Consider the following 20,364-nt stretch of genomic DNA (forward strand, 5'->3'; position numbering starts at 1 on the left):
TTTACAGTCTAACCAGACACCTAGGTATTTGTAGTTGTCCACATACTCTAGGTCAGACCCGTCGAGAGTGGTGATTCTAGTCGGGTGGGCGGGTGCCAGCAGCGTTCGATTGAAAAGCATGCATTTAGTTTTACTAGTGTTTAAGAGCAGTTGGAGGCTACTGAAGGATTGTTGTATGGCATTGAAGCTCGTTTGGAGGTTTGTTAACACAGTGTCCAATGAAGGGCCAGATGTATACAAAATGGTGTCGTCTGCGTAGAGGTGGATCTGAGAGTCACCAGCAGCAAGAGCGACATCATTGATATACACGGAGAAAAGTGTCGGCCCAAGAATTGAACCCTGTGGCACCCCCATAGAGACTGCCATAGGTCCAGACAACAGGCCCTCCGATTTGACACACTGAACTCTATCTGAGAAGTAGTTGGTGAACCAGGCGAGGCAGTCATTTGAGAAACCAAGGCTATTTAGTCTGCCAATAAGAATGCGGTGGTTGACAGAGTCGAAAGCCTTGGCCAGGTCGATGAAGACGGCTGCACAGTACTGTCTATTATCAATCGCGGTTATAATATCGTTGTGACTTTCAACGTGACACCGTCATAGGATGCCACCTTTCTAACAAGTCAGTTCATCAAATGTGTGTCCTACTAAAGCTGCCCCAGTCAACTGTAAGTGCTCTTATTGTGAAGTGGAAACTTCTAGGAGCAACAACAACTCAGCCGGTAGGCCACACAAGCTCACAGAATGGCACTGCCAAGTGCTGAAGCGAGTAGCGCGTAAAAGTAGTCTGTCCTCGAATTCCAAACTGCCTCTGGAAGCAACATCAGCACACGAACTGTTCGTCGGGAGCTTCATGAAATGGGTTTCCATGGCCGAGCAGCCGCACACAAGCCTAAGATCACCATGCGCAATGCCAAGCGTTGGCTGGAGTGGTGTAAAGCTCGCCGCCATTGGACTTTGGAAACGCGTTCTCTGGAGTGATGAATCACGCTTCACCATCTGGCAGTCCGATGGACGAATCTGGGTTTTGCAGATGCCAGGAGAACGCTACCTGCCCGAATGCATAGTGCCAACTGTTAAGTTTGGTGGAGGAGGAATAATGGTCTGGGGCTGTTTTTCATGGTTCGGGCTAGGCCCATTAGTTCCAGTGAAGGGAAATCTTAACGCTACAGCATACAATGACATTCTAGACAATTCTGTGCTTCCAACTTCGTGGCAACAGTTTTGGAAGGTCCTTTCCTGTTTCAGCATGACAATGCCCCCCTGCACAAAGCGAGGTCCATACAGAAAGTTTGTCGAGATCGCTGTGGAAGAACTTGACTGGCCTGCACAGAGCCCTGACCTCAACCCCATCGAAGACCTTTGGTATGAATTGGAATGCCGACTGCGAGACAGGCCTAATCGCCCATCATCAGTGCCAGACCTCACTAATGCTCTTGTGGCTGAATGGAAGCAAGTTCCAACATCTAGTGGAAAGCCTTCCCAGAAGAGTGGAAGCTGTTATAGCAGCAAAGGGGGGACCAACTCCATATTAATGCCCATGATTTTGGAATTAGATGTTCGACGAGCAGGTGTCCACATACTTTTGGTCATGTAGTGTATTTGCGTGTATGTGACTCTCGTATTGTTTCAAGCAAGTCAAAGCACGTATATACAGTGGGGAAAAAAAGTTTTTAGTCAGCCACCAATTGTGCAAGTTCTCCCACTTAAAAAGATGAGAGAGGCCTGTAATTTTCATCATAGGTACACGTCAACTATGACAGACAAAATGAGAAAAAAATATCCATGGGGTTGAGATCTGGAGACTGTCTAGGCCACTCCAGGACCATGAAATGCTTCTTACGAAGCCACTCCTTCGTTGCCCGGGCGGTGTGTTTGGGATCATTGTCATGCTGAAAGACCCAGCCACGTTTCATCTTCAATGCCCTTGCTGATGGAAGGAGGTTTTCACTCAAAATCTCACGATACATGGCCCCATTCATTCTTTCCTTTACACGGATCAGTCGTCCTGGTCCCTTTGCAGAAAAACAGCCCCAAAGCATGATGTTTCCACCCCCATGCTTCACAGTAGGTATGGTGTTCTTTGGATGCAACTCAGCATTCTTTGTCCTTCAAACACGACGAGTTGAGTTTTTACCAAAAAGTTATATTTTGGTTTCATCTGACCATATGACATTCTCCCAATCCTCTTTTGGATCATCCAAATGCACTCTAGCAAACTTCAGACGGGCCTGGACATGTACTGGCATAAGCAGGGGGACACGTCTGGCACTGCAGGATTTGAGTCCCTGGCGGCGTAGTGTGTTACTGATGGTAGGCTTTGTTACTTTGGTCCCAGCTCTCTGCAGGTCATTCACTAGGTCCCCCCATGTGGTTCTGGGATTTTTGCTCACCGTTCTTGTGATCATTTTGACCCCACGGGGTGAGATCTTGCGTGGAGCCCCAGATCGAGGGAGATTATCAGTGGTCTTCTATGTCTTCCATTTCCTAATAATTGCTCCCACAGTTGATTTCTTCAAACCAAGCTGCTTACCTATTGCAGATTCAGTCTTCCCAGCCTGGTGCAGGTCTACAATTTTGTTTCTGGTGTCCTTTGACAGCTCTTTGGTCTTGGCCATAGTGGAGTTTGGAGTGTGACTGTTTGAGGTTGTGGACAGGTGTCTTTTATACTGATAACAAGTTCAAACAGGTGCCATTAATACAGGTAACGAGTGGAGGACAGAGGAGCCTCTTAAAGAAGAAGTTACAGGTCTGTGAGAGCCAGAAATCTTGCTTGTTTGTAGGTGACCAAATACTTATTTTCCACCATAATTTGCAAATAAATTCATAAAAAATCCTACAATGTGATTTTCTGGAAATGTTTTCTCTCAATTTGTCTGTCATAGTTGACGTGTACCTATGATGAAAATTACAGGCCTCTCTCATCTTTTTAAGTGGGAGAACTTGCACTATTGGTGGCTGACTAAATATTTTTTTCCCCCACTGTACAGCTAACTGTCAAAATAAGGAAACACTTGAGTAAATGAGGGTTAAAAAGTATATTGAAAGCGGGTGCTTTCTCACAGGTGTGGTTCCTGAGTTAATTAAGAAATGAACATCCCAACATGCTTACGGTCATGTATAAAAATGCCCAGTTGTCCATTATTTTGGTTACCATGGTTAGAAGAAGAGATCTCAGTGACTTTGAAAGAGGGGTCTCAAAGGAGCATAGGGGGTTTAAAGTGTGTGTGTGTGTGTATGTGTGTGTGTGTGCGTGTGTGTGTGTGTGTGTGTGTGTGTGTGTGTGTGTGTGTGTGTGTGTGTGTGTGTGACTGTACTGCCTGTGTGTATGTGTGTGTCTGTACTCTTTCTGTATGTGTTTGTGTGTGTGTATATGTGTGTGTGTGTGTGTTCATCTCCTGTCATTCTCTCACCGTGCCACCTGGTTGATGACAGGAGCGAAGTTGGTGGGTCCATAGAGCTGAACGGTGCGGAGACTCTGGAAGTACGCCTCCAACACTCCCTCGATCCCCACACAGTTAGGGTTCTCACTGTTGGAGTTCTGTAGAAGAAGAAGTCTTTATGAAGTCAACGTCCGTTGTGACGATGTATGATGACGTATGCTTCTGACAATGCACGTTCATTAAACAATGATGTTATATATGAAGTATGCGAGTATCAGTGTTTTCTTTTTGCCTCATGTCAGTAGGCATAACACAGGACTGAAAGGTAATGGGAGAATTGAAGTTGCTGAATATTTTCTTTAGACAATGTGAAAAAGAGAAATGCCCTCGTCTGGTAAATCAGACACAAGAACAAAAATAATCCAGCAAACAATATGTCTGTTCCCAAAAATGAATTTATTGTCACATAATACAAACACGTTAAATAGCCAACAGTCATTCAGCCAACGTAAAAGACTGAGTCTGCTTTAAGCCCTGTCCGGCCAGGAGAAAAGAGTGTTCTTCAGGCCTTTATTAAAGTCCATCTGTGAAAAACGAGTGAACTGCCGTCTGATCTTCCTCATTCTCTTTGAAGAGAAACCTAATTAAAAGGAAGAAATTAACACGTTAAAAGAAGAGACAGATGGCAGATGTGCAACACACTTTTTTGGTGTCCGCAACTGTAGCTGGTAAAACAGGTTGTATAACTAGCCACAAATGCACACTGACACATTGTTGTGACATGACTATCATTGACCTTATGGGACAGACTTCATGGGACAGAAAGTATAGTAGAAAGTTATGATTCTACATTTTACAGACGGCCAGCTCAAACTTACTTTATTTGCACAATGAGAATTGGGTGAGACATGACTTGTATCACACATCTGTATCAACCATTACTGCAGCAACCATTGCTTGTACAGGCTTCATAACATTGTCATAGCACTTCATAACCCTCTCAACCAGACATACCGCAACATACACAAGTGCTGAACTAAAATGTTAGCGTAGAACGCTACGTTATAAGCCTGTCATCAAGATCAAAGGGCATAGTACTTTGAAAACATTGCTACCTATAGAGGGCAATTTAAATGGAGAATAAGTACTTTATTGTCCATTTTCCTTACAGTCCACTGTGTTGTTTTGCTTCGACCTTTGTATAATTTCCTTCACGTGAAGGAGACTTCTTTAAGGCGAATTCCTCCAGCTTTGGGATTTTTGTTGTTGCTGAAAATAAAACTCATTTTGTTTTTTTACTCTTCTTTGTTCAAGAATTCCTCCTCTTTTTGTTTTACGTCTGTCCAGGGAGATAGTAGACGTCTAGAATCTGAGGAGATTTTTTTTGTTTTTGTGCTTTTAGTGTTTACTGTTTGTTGTTCTTTCCTCATCAGTTCATGATGCTAAGCTAAGTGCTACGTCCTCCAAAGTCTATTCCGGTCTCCGCATCTGTCTGGTCCCTCGTTTGGTTCGCACTTTTCCGCAACAAACAGATGGATTTATTTTCTTTCTCTTCGAGCCATTTTCTGACTCACAAGGTTTTTTCATCTACCCTTGTTCAAACACTTCACAGAACTACTTGGCTTACACAACGGTGCTGCAATTTGTGTTTTGTGTTGACATATTTAGAGGTTTTCGTGTTCTTCATGACTTTACTACCCCATGTTAAGGTAATGTGTTCACGGTGTCATTCATGTGGGCTGTAGGGGTGGATAGAGTCATTGTCAGACTTCACAGAAAATCCCAGAAACTAAGGAAACTCAGCACTGAATCAAGGCAATACTGACCTTTTGCCTTCTGACGATGTATGTTCCTTATGCAATGATGTTATGTAGTATAGAAGTATGAGTGCCTCATGTCAGTAGGCATAACACAGATAGGTATTGGGAGAATTTCAGTTTACAAAATCAAGTATTTCACAGTTAACTGTATTTTCATTGCTAAGAAAATAATAGATTTGGCTTGGAGCTTCAGTCAGCCTTGGATACAAATTGATATAGGGGATGTACAGAAGATGGTCTTCACTACTCAGAAATAGTCTATTTCAACGCACTGCAAGGTCTTGCATCTGAGCCCGACAGATGGATACATACAGTGCATTCGGAAAGTATTCAGACCCCTTGACTTTTTCCACATTTTGTTACGTTACAGCCTTGTTCTAAAATTGATTAAATTGTTTATTTTCCTCATCAATCTACACAACAGGTCGCAGTTGTAAATGAGAACTTGTTCTCAACTGGCTTACCTGGTTAAATAAAGGTGAAAATTATCCCATTCTTCTTTGCAGATCCTCTCAAGCTCTGTCAGGTTGGATGGGGAGCGTCACTGCACAGCTATTTTCAGGTCTCTCCAGAGATGTTCGATCAGGCTCAATTCCGGGCTCTGGCTGGGCCACTCAAGGACATTCAGAGACTTATCCCGAAGCCACTCCTGCGTTGTCTTGGCTGTGTGCTTAGGGTCGCTGTCCTGTTGGAAGGTGAACCTTCGCCCCAGTCTGAGGTCCTGAGCGCTCTGGAGCAGGTTTTCATCAAGGTTCTCTCTGTACTTTCCTCCATTAATCTTTGCCTCAATCCTGACTAGTCTCCCAGTCCCTGCCGCTGAAAAACATCCCCACAGCATGATGCTGCGACCACCATGCTTCACCAGGTGCCAGGTTTCCTCCAGACGCTTGGCATTCAGACCAAAGAGTTCAATCTTGGTTTCATCAGACCAGAGAATCTTGTTTCTCATGGTCTGTGAGTCCTTTAGGTGCCTTTTGGCAAACTCCAAACGGGCTGTCATGTGCCTTTGACTGAGGAGTGGATTCCATCTGGGCACTCTTCCATAAAGGCCTGATTGGTGGAGTGCTGCAGAGATGGTTGTCCTTCTGGAAGGTTCTCCCATCTCCACAGAGGAACTCTGGAGCTCTGTCAGAGTGACCATCGGGTTCTTGGTCAGTTTGGCCGGGCAGCCAGCTCTAGGAAGAGTCTTGGTGGTTCCAAACTTCTTCCATTTAAGAATGGAGGCCACTGTGTTCTTGGGGATCTTCAATGCTGCAAACATTTTTTGGTACCCTTCCCCAGATCTGTGCCTCAACACAATCCTGTCTCAGATCTCTATGGACAATTCCTTCGACCTCATGGCTTGGTTTTTGCTCTGACATGCACTGTCAACTGTGGGACCTTATATAGACATGTGTGTGCCTTTCCAAATCATGTCCAATCAATTGAATTTACCACAGGTGGAAACATCTCAAAGATGATCAATGGAAACAGGATGCACCTGAGCTCAATTTCGAGTCTCTTAGTAAAGGGTCTGAATACTTATGTAAATAAGGTATCTGTTTTTTTTATTTTTATATACATTTGTAAACATCTAAAAACCTGTTTTCGCTTTGTCATTATGGGGTATTGTGTGTAGATTGATGAGGAAAAACATTTATTTAATTCATTTTAGAATAAGGCTGTAACATAACAAAATGTGGATAAAGGGAAGGGGTCTGAATACTTTCCGAATGCACTGTAGACAGGTGTGTGCCTTTCCAAAACATGTCCAATCAATTTAATTTACCACAGGTGGACTCCAATCAAGTTGTAGAAACATCTCAAGGATGATCAATGGAAACAGGAGGCACCTGAGCTCAATTTCGAGTCTCATAGCAAAGGGTCTGAATACTTATGTAAATAAGGTATTTCAGTTTTTTTTATTTTTAATACATTTGCAAAAATGTCTAAAAACCTGTATGGGGTATTGTGTGTATATTGATGACATTTTTATTTATTTAATCCAATTTAGAATAAGGCTGTAACGTAACAAAATGTGGAAAAAGTCAAGGGGTCTGAATACTTACCGAAGGCACCGTATGCTGTACATTATTTTAGTTTCTGACTCTTGTTTGATATGAACTCTTATCCATAAATGGAAGTGTATGAATAAAGAAAGCAATGTGGATGGCAACTTCACATCAGTAAAAACACATTACAGAAGGGACGTTGTTGTAAAAAAGTATTTATATACTTCCAAGGACTGAGGACCCTTCTGTGGATCAGTAAAACTGCAGGAAGAACTACCAGCACCTCTTTGCAATAAATGAAACGGTGCCTGAGCATTCCCCACACTAAGTCCATCGTGAACACAATAAAACACTGGTAGAGAATTGTATCATTCTCACTCCCTCTCTCTCCCTCCCCCTTTCTCTCACCAGTGGGAAGGCATGGGAGATCTTGCCGTCCGGTGGCAGCTTGGCTCCAAAGCCATAGGCGGGGAACATCTTGTCACTGTCGTAGTCCTGGATGATCTCCCCCACAGCCTTCAGGGCCATGGCGTAGGCATTCATCTGGTAGGGACTCATGTAGTGCAGAGAGGTGGGCTGGGATGGGTTACCTGGAACACAGCAACAGAGCATACATGTTTTATTTTTTAGACAGGGAAGTCATATTGAAACCCAGAATTTTCAAATGAGTCCTACACAACATAAGAAATACAAAACCCACCTATCAAATACAAGAAAGGCATGGGCCAAATAGGGTCCGTTCCACACTACCATACTACTTGTCTTATAAAGGCGTTTTTAATACATTGATCTAGCTAAGTGGTATGCTAGGGTGAATGCTGACCTAAATCCACATGATTGTGGTTCAAATCCATCTACTTTCCCATACTAGGAGCGTCAGCATTGCAGTATCTGATGTTCATTTGATAGGAAAATATTGTCAACAACATTTGGCCCTGCTTTAGACCAGGAGTCTTCAACCTTTTCTTGCCCTGGGACCCAATCATATCTTAGCCAACTTTTCTTAGGGGGCGCATGTCTTGTCTTATCAGTTGAATGGCAAGGAGAAGTAATCAACATTTTAAAATTAATACATTTGGTAGATAGTTTTTCATTATTTTGACCTCCCCACATTATAATTGGAAGAGGAAGTGTAACTCTAACATAGCCTATTAGCTAGAAAAGTAACTCCAAACACATTTTCGCTAATAGCAGCTGGTTAGACAAAGGTTAGCCATGTGTTGGCAAAAATATATGTCCAAGACAAGAAAGCTTACCAGCAGCCAGCGGCACTGGTACTCATGGGTGCTATGTCAGATACTCCAATGAGTGTAGTTATTTCTCAATATTAGGAGTTGATAAAAAATAAGAATAATCATTAGAAAGAAGATATACTCCTCTTTTATTTTGTAGATATGTAATTCAAAATTGGTTTATTCTGTTGTTATTCATAAATATACCATGCATTATACCATGTTAAATAACCCTGCTTTAGACAACAGGTTAGCATAATATTATTTTACAAGGACTTTTGGGAAACGTTGGTCCTTCAGTAGCCTAAAAGAGACGCTAATAAACAACAAACGGTCTCAGTAATTTGGCTACACTTACCATTAGACGCTGTGAAATCGATGGCCACTGTGAAGTTGAGTTGCGTCCTGGTGAGACAATGATGAATTACGATGAATTACAAAAACATAATGAAGTCTAGAAAGGATATTGTCTGTTAAAACAACGCAAAACAATTTCAGACATGCATGCTAGGCTGAGTAAGCTGTCAACGGCTAATCAACGTTATTAAGAGTGGCCTCTAACGTTAATGGAACGTTATAAAGAGTGGCCGCTAACGTTAATGGAACGTTATTAAGAGTGGTCTCTAATGTTAATGGAACGTTATTAAGAGTGGCCTCTAACATTAATGGAACGTTATTAAGAGTGGACTCTAACGTTAATGGAACGTTATTAAGAGTGGCCGCTAACGTTAATAGAACGTTATTAAGAGTGGCCTCTAACATTAATGGAATGTTATTAAGAGTGGCCTCTAATGTTAATGGAACATTATTAAGAGTGGCCTCTAACATTAATGGAATGTTATTAAGAGTGGCCGCTAACGTTAATGGAACGTTATTAAGAGTGGCCGCTAACGTTAATGGAACGTTATTAAGAGTGGCCTCTAACGTTAATGGAGTCTTATTAAGAGTGGCCTCTAACATTAATGGAACGTTATTAAGAGTGGCCTCTAATGTTAATGGAACATTATTAAGAGTGGCCTCTAACATTAATGGAATGTTATTAAGAGTGGCCGCTAACGTTAATGGAACGTTATTAAGAGTGGCCTCTAACGTTAATGGAGTCTTATTAAGAGTGGCCTCTAACATTAATGGAACGTTATTAAGAGTGCTCTCTAATGTTAATGGAACGTTATTAAGAGTGGCCTCTAACATTAATGGAATGTTATTAAGAGTGGACTCTAACGTTAATGGAACGTTATTAAGAGTGGCCGCTAACGTTAATAGAATGTTATTAAGAGTGGCCTCTAACATTAATGGAACGTTATTAAGAGTGGCCGCTAACGTTAATGGAACCTTATTAAGTATAGCCTCTAACGTTAATGGAACGTTATTAAGAGTGGCCTCTAACGTTAATGGAACGTTATTAAGAGTGCCTCTAACGTTAATGGAACGTTATTAAGAGTGGCCTTTAACGTTAATGGAACGTTATTAAGAGTGGCCTCTAACGTTAATTGAACGTTATAAAGAGTGGCCTCTAACGTTAATGGAACGTTATTAAGAGTGGCCTCTAACGTTAATGGAACGTTATTAAGAGTGGCCTCTAACGTTAATGGAACGTTATTAAGAGTGGTCTCTAACGTTAATGGAATGTTATTAAGAGTGCCTCTAACGTTAATGGAACATTATTAAGAGTTGGCTCACCCTCCCCGGATGAAGTCCACAAATGTGTATTCTGACTCCACTTTGAAGGACAGCAGTGTCACCTTCAGAGGATAGAGAGATGGGGTGAGGGGAGAGATGGAGATAGAGAAAGAGGGAGAGAGGGCAGAGAGAAACAGGGTGATAGAGGGGAGAGATGGAGATAGAGAAAGAGGGAGAGAGGGCAGAGAGAAACAGGGTGATAGAGGGGAGAGATGGAGAGAGAGAAAGAGGGAGCGGGAAGAAAAATAGATGGGCAAAGCAAAACGTTTACTGCATATGACATATCACAATGGCAATGAATCCTATCTATACAACAATGAATCCTATCTATACAACACAGACAGGTGGACATGGGAAAGCTCAACCGATACTTACTGTCCCTGAATTGACGTACTTCTTCTTCTTGCCTTTCTTTTTATGGTTTAGAACCTGGACAAAAACGGGTAGAGAAGGGAAAACGTGTACATTGATACAGATGTCTTAGAAAAGAGGACTGGTTTGATTTCACTCTATCATTTAGAGTATGTAGGTGTGGTACGGAAAGAAATGGACCGAATCTAACATTTCATATTATAAGATGGGGAAGACGGATGGAAAATAACTATTTTCATAGCGGGGATATGTGAGTGTAGTCGTAAGAGTTGGAAATTGGGAAACTTTAATGGGAAAATCACAAAAATGCTTCACTGCTCATCTCATTATTAAAGATACAATATGACAAACAGTTGTTGATGTATTTCAGTAAGAGCTGTAATAACAGAAGCTGAGGTTGTGTACTTAAAGCTGCAATATGTAACTTTTTGGGAGACCCGACCAAATTCACATAGAAATGTGAAAAGATCTGTCATTCTCATTGTAAGCAAGTCTAAGAAGCAGTAAAGCTGTTCTATGTGCGCTATTTCTATGCTTCCCATTCTTAAGTTTTGTTTTTGCGTCTTTTACTTTCGGTTTTATACACCAGCTTCAAACAGCTGAAAAAACTATATTGTTGGTGATGGAAAATATATTTCACAGCGGTTTAGATGGTACAATGATTCTCTAAACTATACTTGCTTGTTTTGTCACATAAACTGAAATTAGACAAACTACTTGAATTTTTAGCAACCAGGAAATGGCGACCGATTTCTGCATAGTGCACCTTTAAACAGTAGAGTCAGTTGAAAATGTCCTACATAGAGAGACATGACATAATATAAACCTTTTTATAAAGGCATTATAAAGGCTTTTTTTTTTTTTTTTTTTTTTGTTGAAAAGGCTTTCAACGTCTTGTGCTCACTGGGATACATGCTTAAGTGTTGCAGGCTTTAAGTGTTACCATTCTTTTTTTACCTCATAGACGTTGAACTGGCTCTGGCCTCTTGAGAATTCTCTGTAGCTGGTGGTGAACTCGCCAATGAAGTCATGACTGTGGGAATAGTTGCGAGAGTAACACCTGCAGCATCTGAAAGAGTATCATACTGAAGGAAACACCAACCCCGGCCCCTCTTCTTCATCTAAATATCATCACCTAAAGCCAAATAGGACATGCCTGCTTTCAATCGTTGTGTGATATTTAGAGAGGAAGCCTTGTGGGAACATCAGTAGCCACCATCAGTGAAGAAGGAATGGAAAGAGGACAGAGAGATGGAGAGAGGGAGAGATGGAGGGAGGAAGGAGGTCAACACTCATATTTCCTTTCATAAAGAAGGGGACAGAGAGATGGAGGGAGAGGGAGAGAGGAAGGGAGAGATGGAGGGAGGGAGAGATGGAGGGAGGGAGAGATGGAGGGAGGTCAACACTCACATTTCCCCCATAAAGAAGGAATAGAGAGATGGAGGAAGGGAGAGACGGAGGGAGGGAGAGATAGAGGGAGGTCAACACTCACATTTCCACCATAAAGAAGGAATATAGAGATGGAGGAAGGGAGAGATGGAGGGAGGGGGAGATGGAGGGAGAGAGAGAGAGATGGAGGGAGGTCAACACTCACATTTCCCCCATAAAGAAGGAATAGAGAGATGGCGGGAGGGAGAGATGGAGGGAGGTCAACACTCACATTTCCCCCATAAAGAAGGAATAGAGAGATGAAAGGAGGGAGAGAGGAAGGGAGAGATGGAGGGAGGAGGTCAACACTCACATCGTGAACACTCTCCATTCTGATATCACATCTGATAATATCTTTAAAGTTCCAGTCAGTGATTTATGTTTGTGTGTGCCAACCCTAACCTTAACCCGAACCCTTATGAGGGACAGTCCCCCTCATTGAGATTTCCCTCCAGAGAAAGAATGAGGGATGACATTTGAGGGAGATTTGGAGCGTCTGAGGCTCTCTGGAGATGGTAAATGAAATGAATGAAGGAAGAAACGAGGGGGAGTGGAAGAGAGAATAGAGAGAGAAAGAGAGAGAGCGAGAGAGAGAGAGAAAATTACCTTCCATTTCGGTCCCAATCATACACATCCACCTTGACCGTCCTGGATAGAGGGAAGAAGAGAGAGAAAGATGAGAATCACAGAGAGGTGTGTGTGTGTGTGTGTGTGTGTCTGTGTGTTCCAAGTCTGTGAAATATGAGGCATACAGTAGTTCACCCACCACCTATGGAGAAATGTTCAAACATAATCTCAAATGGTCACACAGATTATATTCTCAAATGGTCAAACAGATGCATTTTCACTCTCCTTGAAAAATCTGTGGTGATGAAGTATAGAAATAGCTTAAAGGATTTACCCAGTCAAAATTATTATGTACAGTCGTGGTCAAAAGTTTTGAGAATTACACAAATATTAATTTTCACAAAGTCTGCTGCCTCAGTTTTTATGATGTCAATTTGCATATACTCCAGAATGTTATGAAGAGTGATCAGATGAATTGCAATTAATTGCAATGTCCCTCTTTGCCATGAAAATGAACTTAATCCCAAAAAAACATTTCCACTGCATTTCAGCCCTGCCACAAAAGGACCAGCTGACATCATGTCAGTGATTCTCTCGTTAACACAGGTGAGAGAGTTGACGAGGACAAGGCTGGAGATCACTCTGTCATGCTGATTGAGTTAGAATAACAGACTGGAAGCTTTAAAAGGAGGGTGGTGCTTGAAATCATTGCTCTTCCTCTGTTAACCATGGTTACCTGCAAGGAAACACGTGCCGTCATCATTGCTTTGCACAAAAAGGGATTCACAGGCAAGGATATTGCTGCTATTAAGATTACACCTAAATCAACCATTTATCGGATCATCAAGAACTTCAAGGAGAGAGGTTCAATTGTTGTGAAGAAGACTTCAGGGCACCCAAGAAAGTCCAGAAAGCGCCAGGACCGACTCCTAAAGTTGATTCAGCTGCGGGATCGGGGCACCACCAGTGCAGAGCTTGCTCAGGAATGGCAGCAGGCAGGTGTGAGTGCATCTGCACGCACAGTGAGGCGAAGACTTTTGGAGGATGGCCTGGTGTCAAGAAGGGCAGCGAGGAAGCCACTTTGGTACCTGACCAGGCACCGGTGAAACGGGCACGGGCTGGCGATGCACACCACAGGTTTGGTGCGGGGAGCAGGAACAGGCCGGACCAGGCTGGCGACGCGCACCATTGGCTTGGTGCGGGGAGCAGGAACAGGCCGGGCCGGGCTGGCGACGCGCACCACTAGCTTGGTGCGGGGAGCAGGAACAGGCCGGGCCGGGCTGGCGATGCGCACCACAGGTTTGGTGCGGGGAGCAGGAACGGGCCGGGCCGGGCTGGCGACGCGCACCATTGGCTTGGTGCGGGGAGCAGGAACAGGCCGGGCCAGGCTGGCGACGCGCACCATAGGCTTGGTGCGAGGGGCAGGAACAGGCCGGGCCGGGCTGGCGATGCGCACCATAGGCTTGGCGCGATGGACAGGAACAGGCCGGACCGTACTGGGAACACACACCACTGGCCTTACACGGGGATCAGGAACGGGCCGGACCGGACTGGCAACACACTTCAGTACCTCTCGCCGTGCCTCTACATTTTCCTTCCCTCTATACACCAATGGCTCCCGTAACCCGGTGGCCTTCTCTCCTCGTCCACCAACTCGCCCCTTATCTGCCTCCAGTGGCCCCGTCGTCCCTGCCATGTGCCCCCCCTAAAAATGTATTGGGGGTGCCCCTCGCCTGTCCGACGACTGCCCGGTTGGCGCCGCTTCTCCTCTCCTGCCTGGGCACGCTGCTTGGTCCTGTATTGGTGGGATCTTCTGTCACGATCGTCGGATATAGAGGACCAAGGCGCAGCGTGGAAGGTGAACATACTTATTTATTTATTAAATGATACACGAACAAAACAACAAATCGATACGTGACGTCCACAGGTGCAAAACACAAACCAACACGGAACAAGATCCCACAAACACTGTGGGAAAACCACCTGACTAAATATGGTTCCCAATCAGAGACAACCAGCAACAGCTGATACTCGTTGCCTCTGATTGAGAACCACTCTGGCCAACATAGATATACAAAAACTAGACTAGACACAACGAGCACAAAACATAAACTCTACACACCCTGGCTCAACTTAAAAGAGTCCCTAGAGCCAGGGCGTGACAAGGTTGTAAGGCAACAAAATGGGAAAAATGCCAAGGGGGGTAAATACTTTCGCAAACCACTGTAAATAGGATACAATATACTGTTCATTTAATTAATTAACAATATAATACAATTAATTCGCATGAATCATAATTCACAAGGATAAAAAGCTGTACCCACTAACAATAAATTCCAAAGTAATAGTTTGTGTGTGTGTGTGTGTGTGTGTGTGTGTGCGTGCGTGCGTGTGTGTGTGTGTGTGTGTGTGTGTGTGTGTGTGTGCGTGCGTGCGTGCGTTTGATAACCAGAGATAAACGAAACATCGTGGAACCTCCATGTTGGTCCCAATAACACCAGCGCTGGCCTCTGAGACAATATGGCCGACTGCTGGCATTATTCTGACCACCACAGAGCATTATGGGTACTGTAGTAAATCATGCTACAGCAACATTCCATAGTCCTTTAGATTGAGGGCGGACAGTGACAAAAGCACAAAGACTTAGTCCCAAAGCCTTTCCAATGGCTCAGCTAGCAAGGTGCTGGCAACATCAGAGTTTGATTCTGGCATGGACCATACTGGAGAATATACTGCTGTAGCCTATACTCATTTTTACATTGCTTGTTTTTTGTGTTCTTTAAAAGCGCTTTGAGATTCTTTCTGTAATAGAAAGCACAATGAAATAAATAAATAAATATAATTTATTAGGTTGCTCTGGATGAAAGCTTCTGCTGAAATCCCCCAAAATAGCTCATGTGGTCATCTCTTTACCCTAGGTGCTAAGTGATATTTGACCCATGCAGTTGGCTGTCCGTGTGTCACTCACCTATCATAGTCTCCATTACAGAGGGCTCGTACAGGGATAGTGAAGGGCTGCCACACAGGGTTCAGAGTATTCTTTATCACCTCTGTCTTATGGCAGATGGTGAACCTACAGGACACAGAACACACAAGGAGCTCTGAGTACAGATACTGTACAGGGATGGAAAAGGTATTAACCACAAATACCAAAGAATATGGTGAACCTACAGAAATATAATTACTTATAAGGGTGCAGTCGAATGGCCGTGGTGTGATGGGCTTCCCCCCCTAGTAATTATATTTGTATGGACCCAAAGAAATTCCTGACGCCAGTGATGGCAAACGAGACGATCATTTTGAATGTCTATGATATGGGTACACAGCATTTACATTACATTTACATTTACGTCATTTAGCAGACGCTCTTATCCAGAGCGACTTACAAATAGGTGCATTCACCTCATAGCCAGTGGGATAACCACTTTACAATGTTTTTTTCAAGGCATAGAGGTATCCACCACAAACACCAAGGAAATGAAAGCGTTTGTTCTCTCCAAAATCAACATTTTGATATCAACAGATATTATATTTTCCATTCATTTTGGGGTTGAGGCAAAGGCCTATAGCTGGATCTACATAACAGACGATGTGGGAAGTTAACTCATCTCGATACGCACACATAAACACACACACTCACGTTCCGTCTTCATTGCTGCGGTAGAAGACCAGGAATGGGTCTGACTTGCCGAAGAAGTCTTTTTTGTCCAGCTTGTTGGCACACAGCTGCATAGTGGCAATGTCCTGAAAGAAAATACAAGTCTCAGACAAGTCTAAACATTAAACCAAGGTGGTGGTATTAATCGCCACCAAAGGTGCTTCTACAAAGTTTTGACTCAGGGTGTGAATAGTTACAGAGAATTTGGAAAGTATTCAGACCCCTTGACTTCTTCCGTATTTTGTTATGTTACAGCCTTATTCTAAAAAGTATTAAATAGTTATTTTCTCTCATCAATCTACACACAATACCCCATAATGACAAAACAAAAATAGGTTTCTAGATTTTTGGGCCCAAAAAAAAACAAATAAAAAAAGGAAATATCACATTTACATAAGTATTCAGACCCTTTACTCAGTACTTTGTTGAAGCACCTTTGTCAGCGATTACAGACCTGAGTCTTCTTGGGTATGACGCTACAAGCTTGGCACACCTGTATTTGGGGAGTTTCTCCCATTCTTCTCTGCAGATCCTCTCAAGCTCTGTCAGGTTGGATGGGGAGCATCGCTGCACAGCAATTTTCAGGTCTCTCCAGAGATGTTCGATGGGGTTCATGTCCGGGCTCTGGCTGGGCCACTCAAGGACATTCAGAGACTTGTCCCGAAGCAACTCCTGCTTAGGGTTGTTGTCCTGTTGGAAGGTGAATCTTTGCCCCAGTCTGAGGTCCTGAGCACTCTGGAGCAGGTTTTCATCAAGGATCTCTCTGTAATTTGCTGACTAGTCTCCCAGTCCCTGCTGCTGAAAAACATCCCCACAGCATGATGCTGCCATCACCATGCTTCACTGTAGGGATGGTGCCAGGTTTCCTCCAGACGTGACACTTGGCATTCAGGCCAAAGAGTTCAATCTTGGTTTCATCAGACCAGATAATCTTGTTTCTCATGGTCTGAGAGTCCTTTAGGTGCCTTTTGGCAAACTCCAAGCGGGCTGTCGTGTGCCTTTTACTGAGGAGTGGCTTCCGTCTGGATTGATGGAGTGCTGCAAAGATGGTTGTCCTTCTGGAATGTTCTCCCATCTCCACAGAGGAACTCTGGAGCTCTTTAGAGAGATCATCGGGTTCTTGGTCACCTCCCTGACCAAGGCCCTTCTCCCCCGATTACTCAGTTTGGCCGGCGGCCAGCTCTAGGAAGAGTCTTGGTGATTCCAAACTTCTTCCATTTATGAACGATGGAGGCCACTGTGTTCCTGGGGACCTTCAATGCTGCAGACATTTTTTGGTAACCTTCCCCAGATCTGTGCCTCGACACAATCCTGTCTCAGAGCTCTACGGACAATTCCTTTGACCTCATGGCTTGGTTTTTGCTCTGACATGCACTGTCAACTGTGGGAACTTATATAGACAGGTGTGTGCCTTTCCAAATCATGTCCAATCAATTGAATTTACCACAAGTGGACGCCATTCAAGTTGTAGAAACATCTCAAGGATGATCAACGGAAACAGGATGTACCTGAGCTCAATTTCGAGTCTCATAGCAAAGGGTCTGAATACTTATGTAAATAAGGTATTTCTGTTTTTTATATGTAATACATTTGCAAACATTTCTAAAAACCTGTTTTCGCTTTGTCATTATGGGGTATTGTGTGTAGATTGATGAGGATTTGTATTTATTTAATCCATTTTAAAATAAGGCTGTAACATAAACAAAAGGTGGAAAAACGGAAGGGGTCTGAATACTTTCCGAATGCACTTTAAGTAAATTACATATTTCAGTATTTCATTTTCAATACATTTGCAAACATTTCTAAAAATATGTTTTCACTTTGTTATTATGGGGTATTGTGTGTAGATGGGTGAGAAAACAAAGTAACACAACAAAATGTGGAATAAGTCAAGGGGTATGAACACTTTCTGAAGGCACTGTAACTACAATGGCTAAACATCACTATTTTAACATATTCAAAAATAAACATGTTGCTTTTAACAATTTTTCCGACCAAGTGTTTATGAGAAAGGTTGATTCTTGTTTGGAGATGGTTTAGGGGTTGACAGGTTGGATTCAGCAACAAGTCGACACACTTTCTATGACAGCACTACACAGTCGTGGTCAAAAGTTTTGAGAATGACACAAATACTAATTTTCACAAAGTCTGCTGCCTCAGTTTTGATGATGGCAATTTGCATATATTACAGAATGTCATGAAGAGTGATCAAATGAATTGCAATTAATTGCAAAGTCCCTCTTTGCCATGAAAATGAACTTAATCCCAAAAAAAACATTTCCATTGCATTTCAGCCCTGCTACAAAAGGACCAGCTGCCATCATGTCAGTGATTCTCTCATTAACACAGGTGAGAGTGTTGACGAGGACAAGGCTGGAGATGACTCTGGCATGCCGATTGAGTTAGAATAACAGACTGGAAGCTTTAAAAGGAGGGTGGTGCTTGAAATCATTGTTCTTAAGTTGATTCAGCTGCGGGATCAGGGCACCACCAGTGCAGAGCTTGCTCAGGAATGGCAGCAGGCAGGTGTGAGTGCATCTGCATGCACAGTGAGGCGAAGACTTTTGGAGGATGGCCTGGTGTCAAGAAGGGCAGCAAAGAAGCCACTTCTCTCCAGGAAAAACATCAGGGACAGACTGATATTCTGCAAAAGGTACAGGGATTGGACTGCTGAGGACTGGGGTAAAGTCATTTTCTCTGATGAATCCCCTTTCCGATTGTTTGGGGCATATGGAAAACACCTTGTCCGGAGAAGACAAGGTGAGCGCTACCATCAGTCCTGTGTCATGTCAACAGTAAAGCATCCTGAGACCATTCATGTGTGGGGTTGCTTCTCAGCCAAGGGAGTGGGCTCACTCACAATTTTGCCTAAGAACACAGCCATGAATAAAGAATGGTACCAACACATCAGAACAACTTCTCCCAACCATCCAAGAACAGTTTGGTGACGACCAATGCCTTTTCCAGCATGATGGAGCACCTTGCTATAAGGAAAAAGTGATAACAAAGTGGCTCGGGGAACAAAACATCGACATTTTGGGTCCATGGCCAGGAAACTCCCCAGACCTTAATCCCATTGAGAACTTGTGGTCGATCCTCAAGAGGCGGGTGGATAAACAAAAACCCACAAATTCTGACAAACTCCAAGCATTGATTATGCAAGAATGGGCTGCCATCAGTCAGGATGTGGCCCAGAAATTAATTGACAGCATACCAGGGCGGATTGCAGAGGTCTTGAAAAAGAAGGTTCAACACCGCAAATATTGACTCTTTGCATAAACTTAATGTAATTGTCAATAAAAGCCTTTGACACTTATGGAATGCTTGTAATTATACTTCAGTATACCATAGTATCATCTGACAAAGATATCTCATTACACTGAAGCAGCACACTTTGTGAAGACCAATACCACGACTGTAGACCTTTCCTGCAGTCAAATGACCAAATCACCTTCTAGTGGCCTCAAAGGTGGAATGTTATTAATATTTTATTTTATTTCATAATAATAAACATTATTTTTAAAAAACCTGCCGATATCCAGTGTTTCTATGTCAAACGGTTTGTTATATTTCAGTCTTCTGTGATGTATATAAAGCGTAATTTTGGGATACAATCTCAAATGTAATACATTTCAACTCAAATATCTGACATGGTACAAGTGTCTTATTTTTTTAAAGCCAATAACCATGTGTGTGAGGTGTATACTTTTGTTTCAAAGTAGATTGGTTTTAAGACTATCCAGAAACACTCTGTGTGACCCTGATTTAGCCCACTGCAGTAAAAGGTTAGTAACCATGTAATAGGATAAAGAGTTACTATAAGTACCAAGAGATGTAATGGTAAAAGTAATTGAAAATGTCAAGTTAAAGCTGCAATATGTAACTTTTTGGGCGACCTAACCAAAGCACATAGAAATGTGAGTTATAGATCTGTCACTCTCATTGAAAGCAAGTCTAAGAATCAGTAGATACAGTGGGGAAAAAAAGTATTTAGTCAGCCACCAATTGTGCAAGTTCTCTCACTTAAAAAGATGAGAGAGGCCTGTAATTTTCATCATAGGTACACGTCAACTATGACAGACAAAATGAGAAAAAAAAATCCAGAAAAACACATTGTAGGATTTTTTATGAATTTATTTGCAAATTATGGTGGAAAATAAGTATTTGGTCAATAACAAAAGTTTCTCAATACTTTGTTATATACCCTTTGTTGGCAATGACACAGGTCCAACGTTT

General features: G+C 42.8%; 1 protein-coding gene across 1 annotated transcript in view; it reads right to left on the minus strand.

Moving 5' to 3' along the window:
- Positions 1 to 20,364, minus strand: part of LOC311133508 (copine-9-like) — a gene marked incomplete at both ends in the record, with an annotated part of 180,465 nt that overhangs the window by 17,654 nt on the left and 142,447 nt on the right. The window contains 9 exons of the mRNA XM_084167014.1: positions 3,411 to 3,538; positions 7,600 to 7,781; positions 8,782 to 8,828; positions 10,104 to 10,165; positions 10,479 to 10,532; positions 11,433 to 11,544; positions 12,510 to 12,551; positions 15,439 to 15,543; positions 16,111 to 16,214. Of these exons, the coding sequence (XP_084023140.1) occupies positions 3,411 to 3,538; positions 7,600 to 7,781; positions 8,782 to 8,828; positions 10,104 to 10,165; positions 10,479 to 10,532; positions 11,433 to 11,544; positions 12,510 to 12,551; positions 15,439 to 15,543; positions 16,111 to 16,214 (836 nt within the window). The remainder of the gene's footprint in view (positions 1 to 3,410; positions 3,539 to 7,599; positions 7,782 to 8,781; positions 8,829 to 10,103; positions 10,166 to 10,478; positions 10,533 to 11,432; positions 11,545 to 12,509; positions 12,552 to 15,438; positions 15,544 to 16,110; positions 16,215 to 20,364) is intronic.

The sequence above is a fragment of the Coregonus lavaretus genome (genome assembly GCF_964263955.1).
Source record: "Coregonus lavaretus genome assembly, chromosome: 8".
NCBI lineage: Eukaryota > Metazoa > Chordata > Actinopteri > Salmoniformes > Salmonidae > Coregonus > Coregonus lavaretus.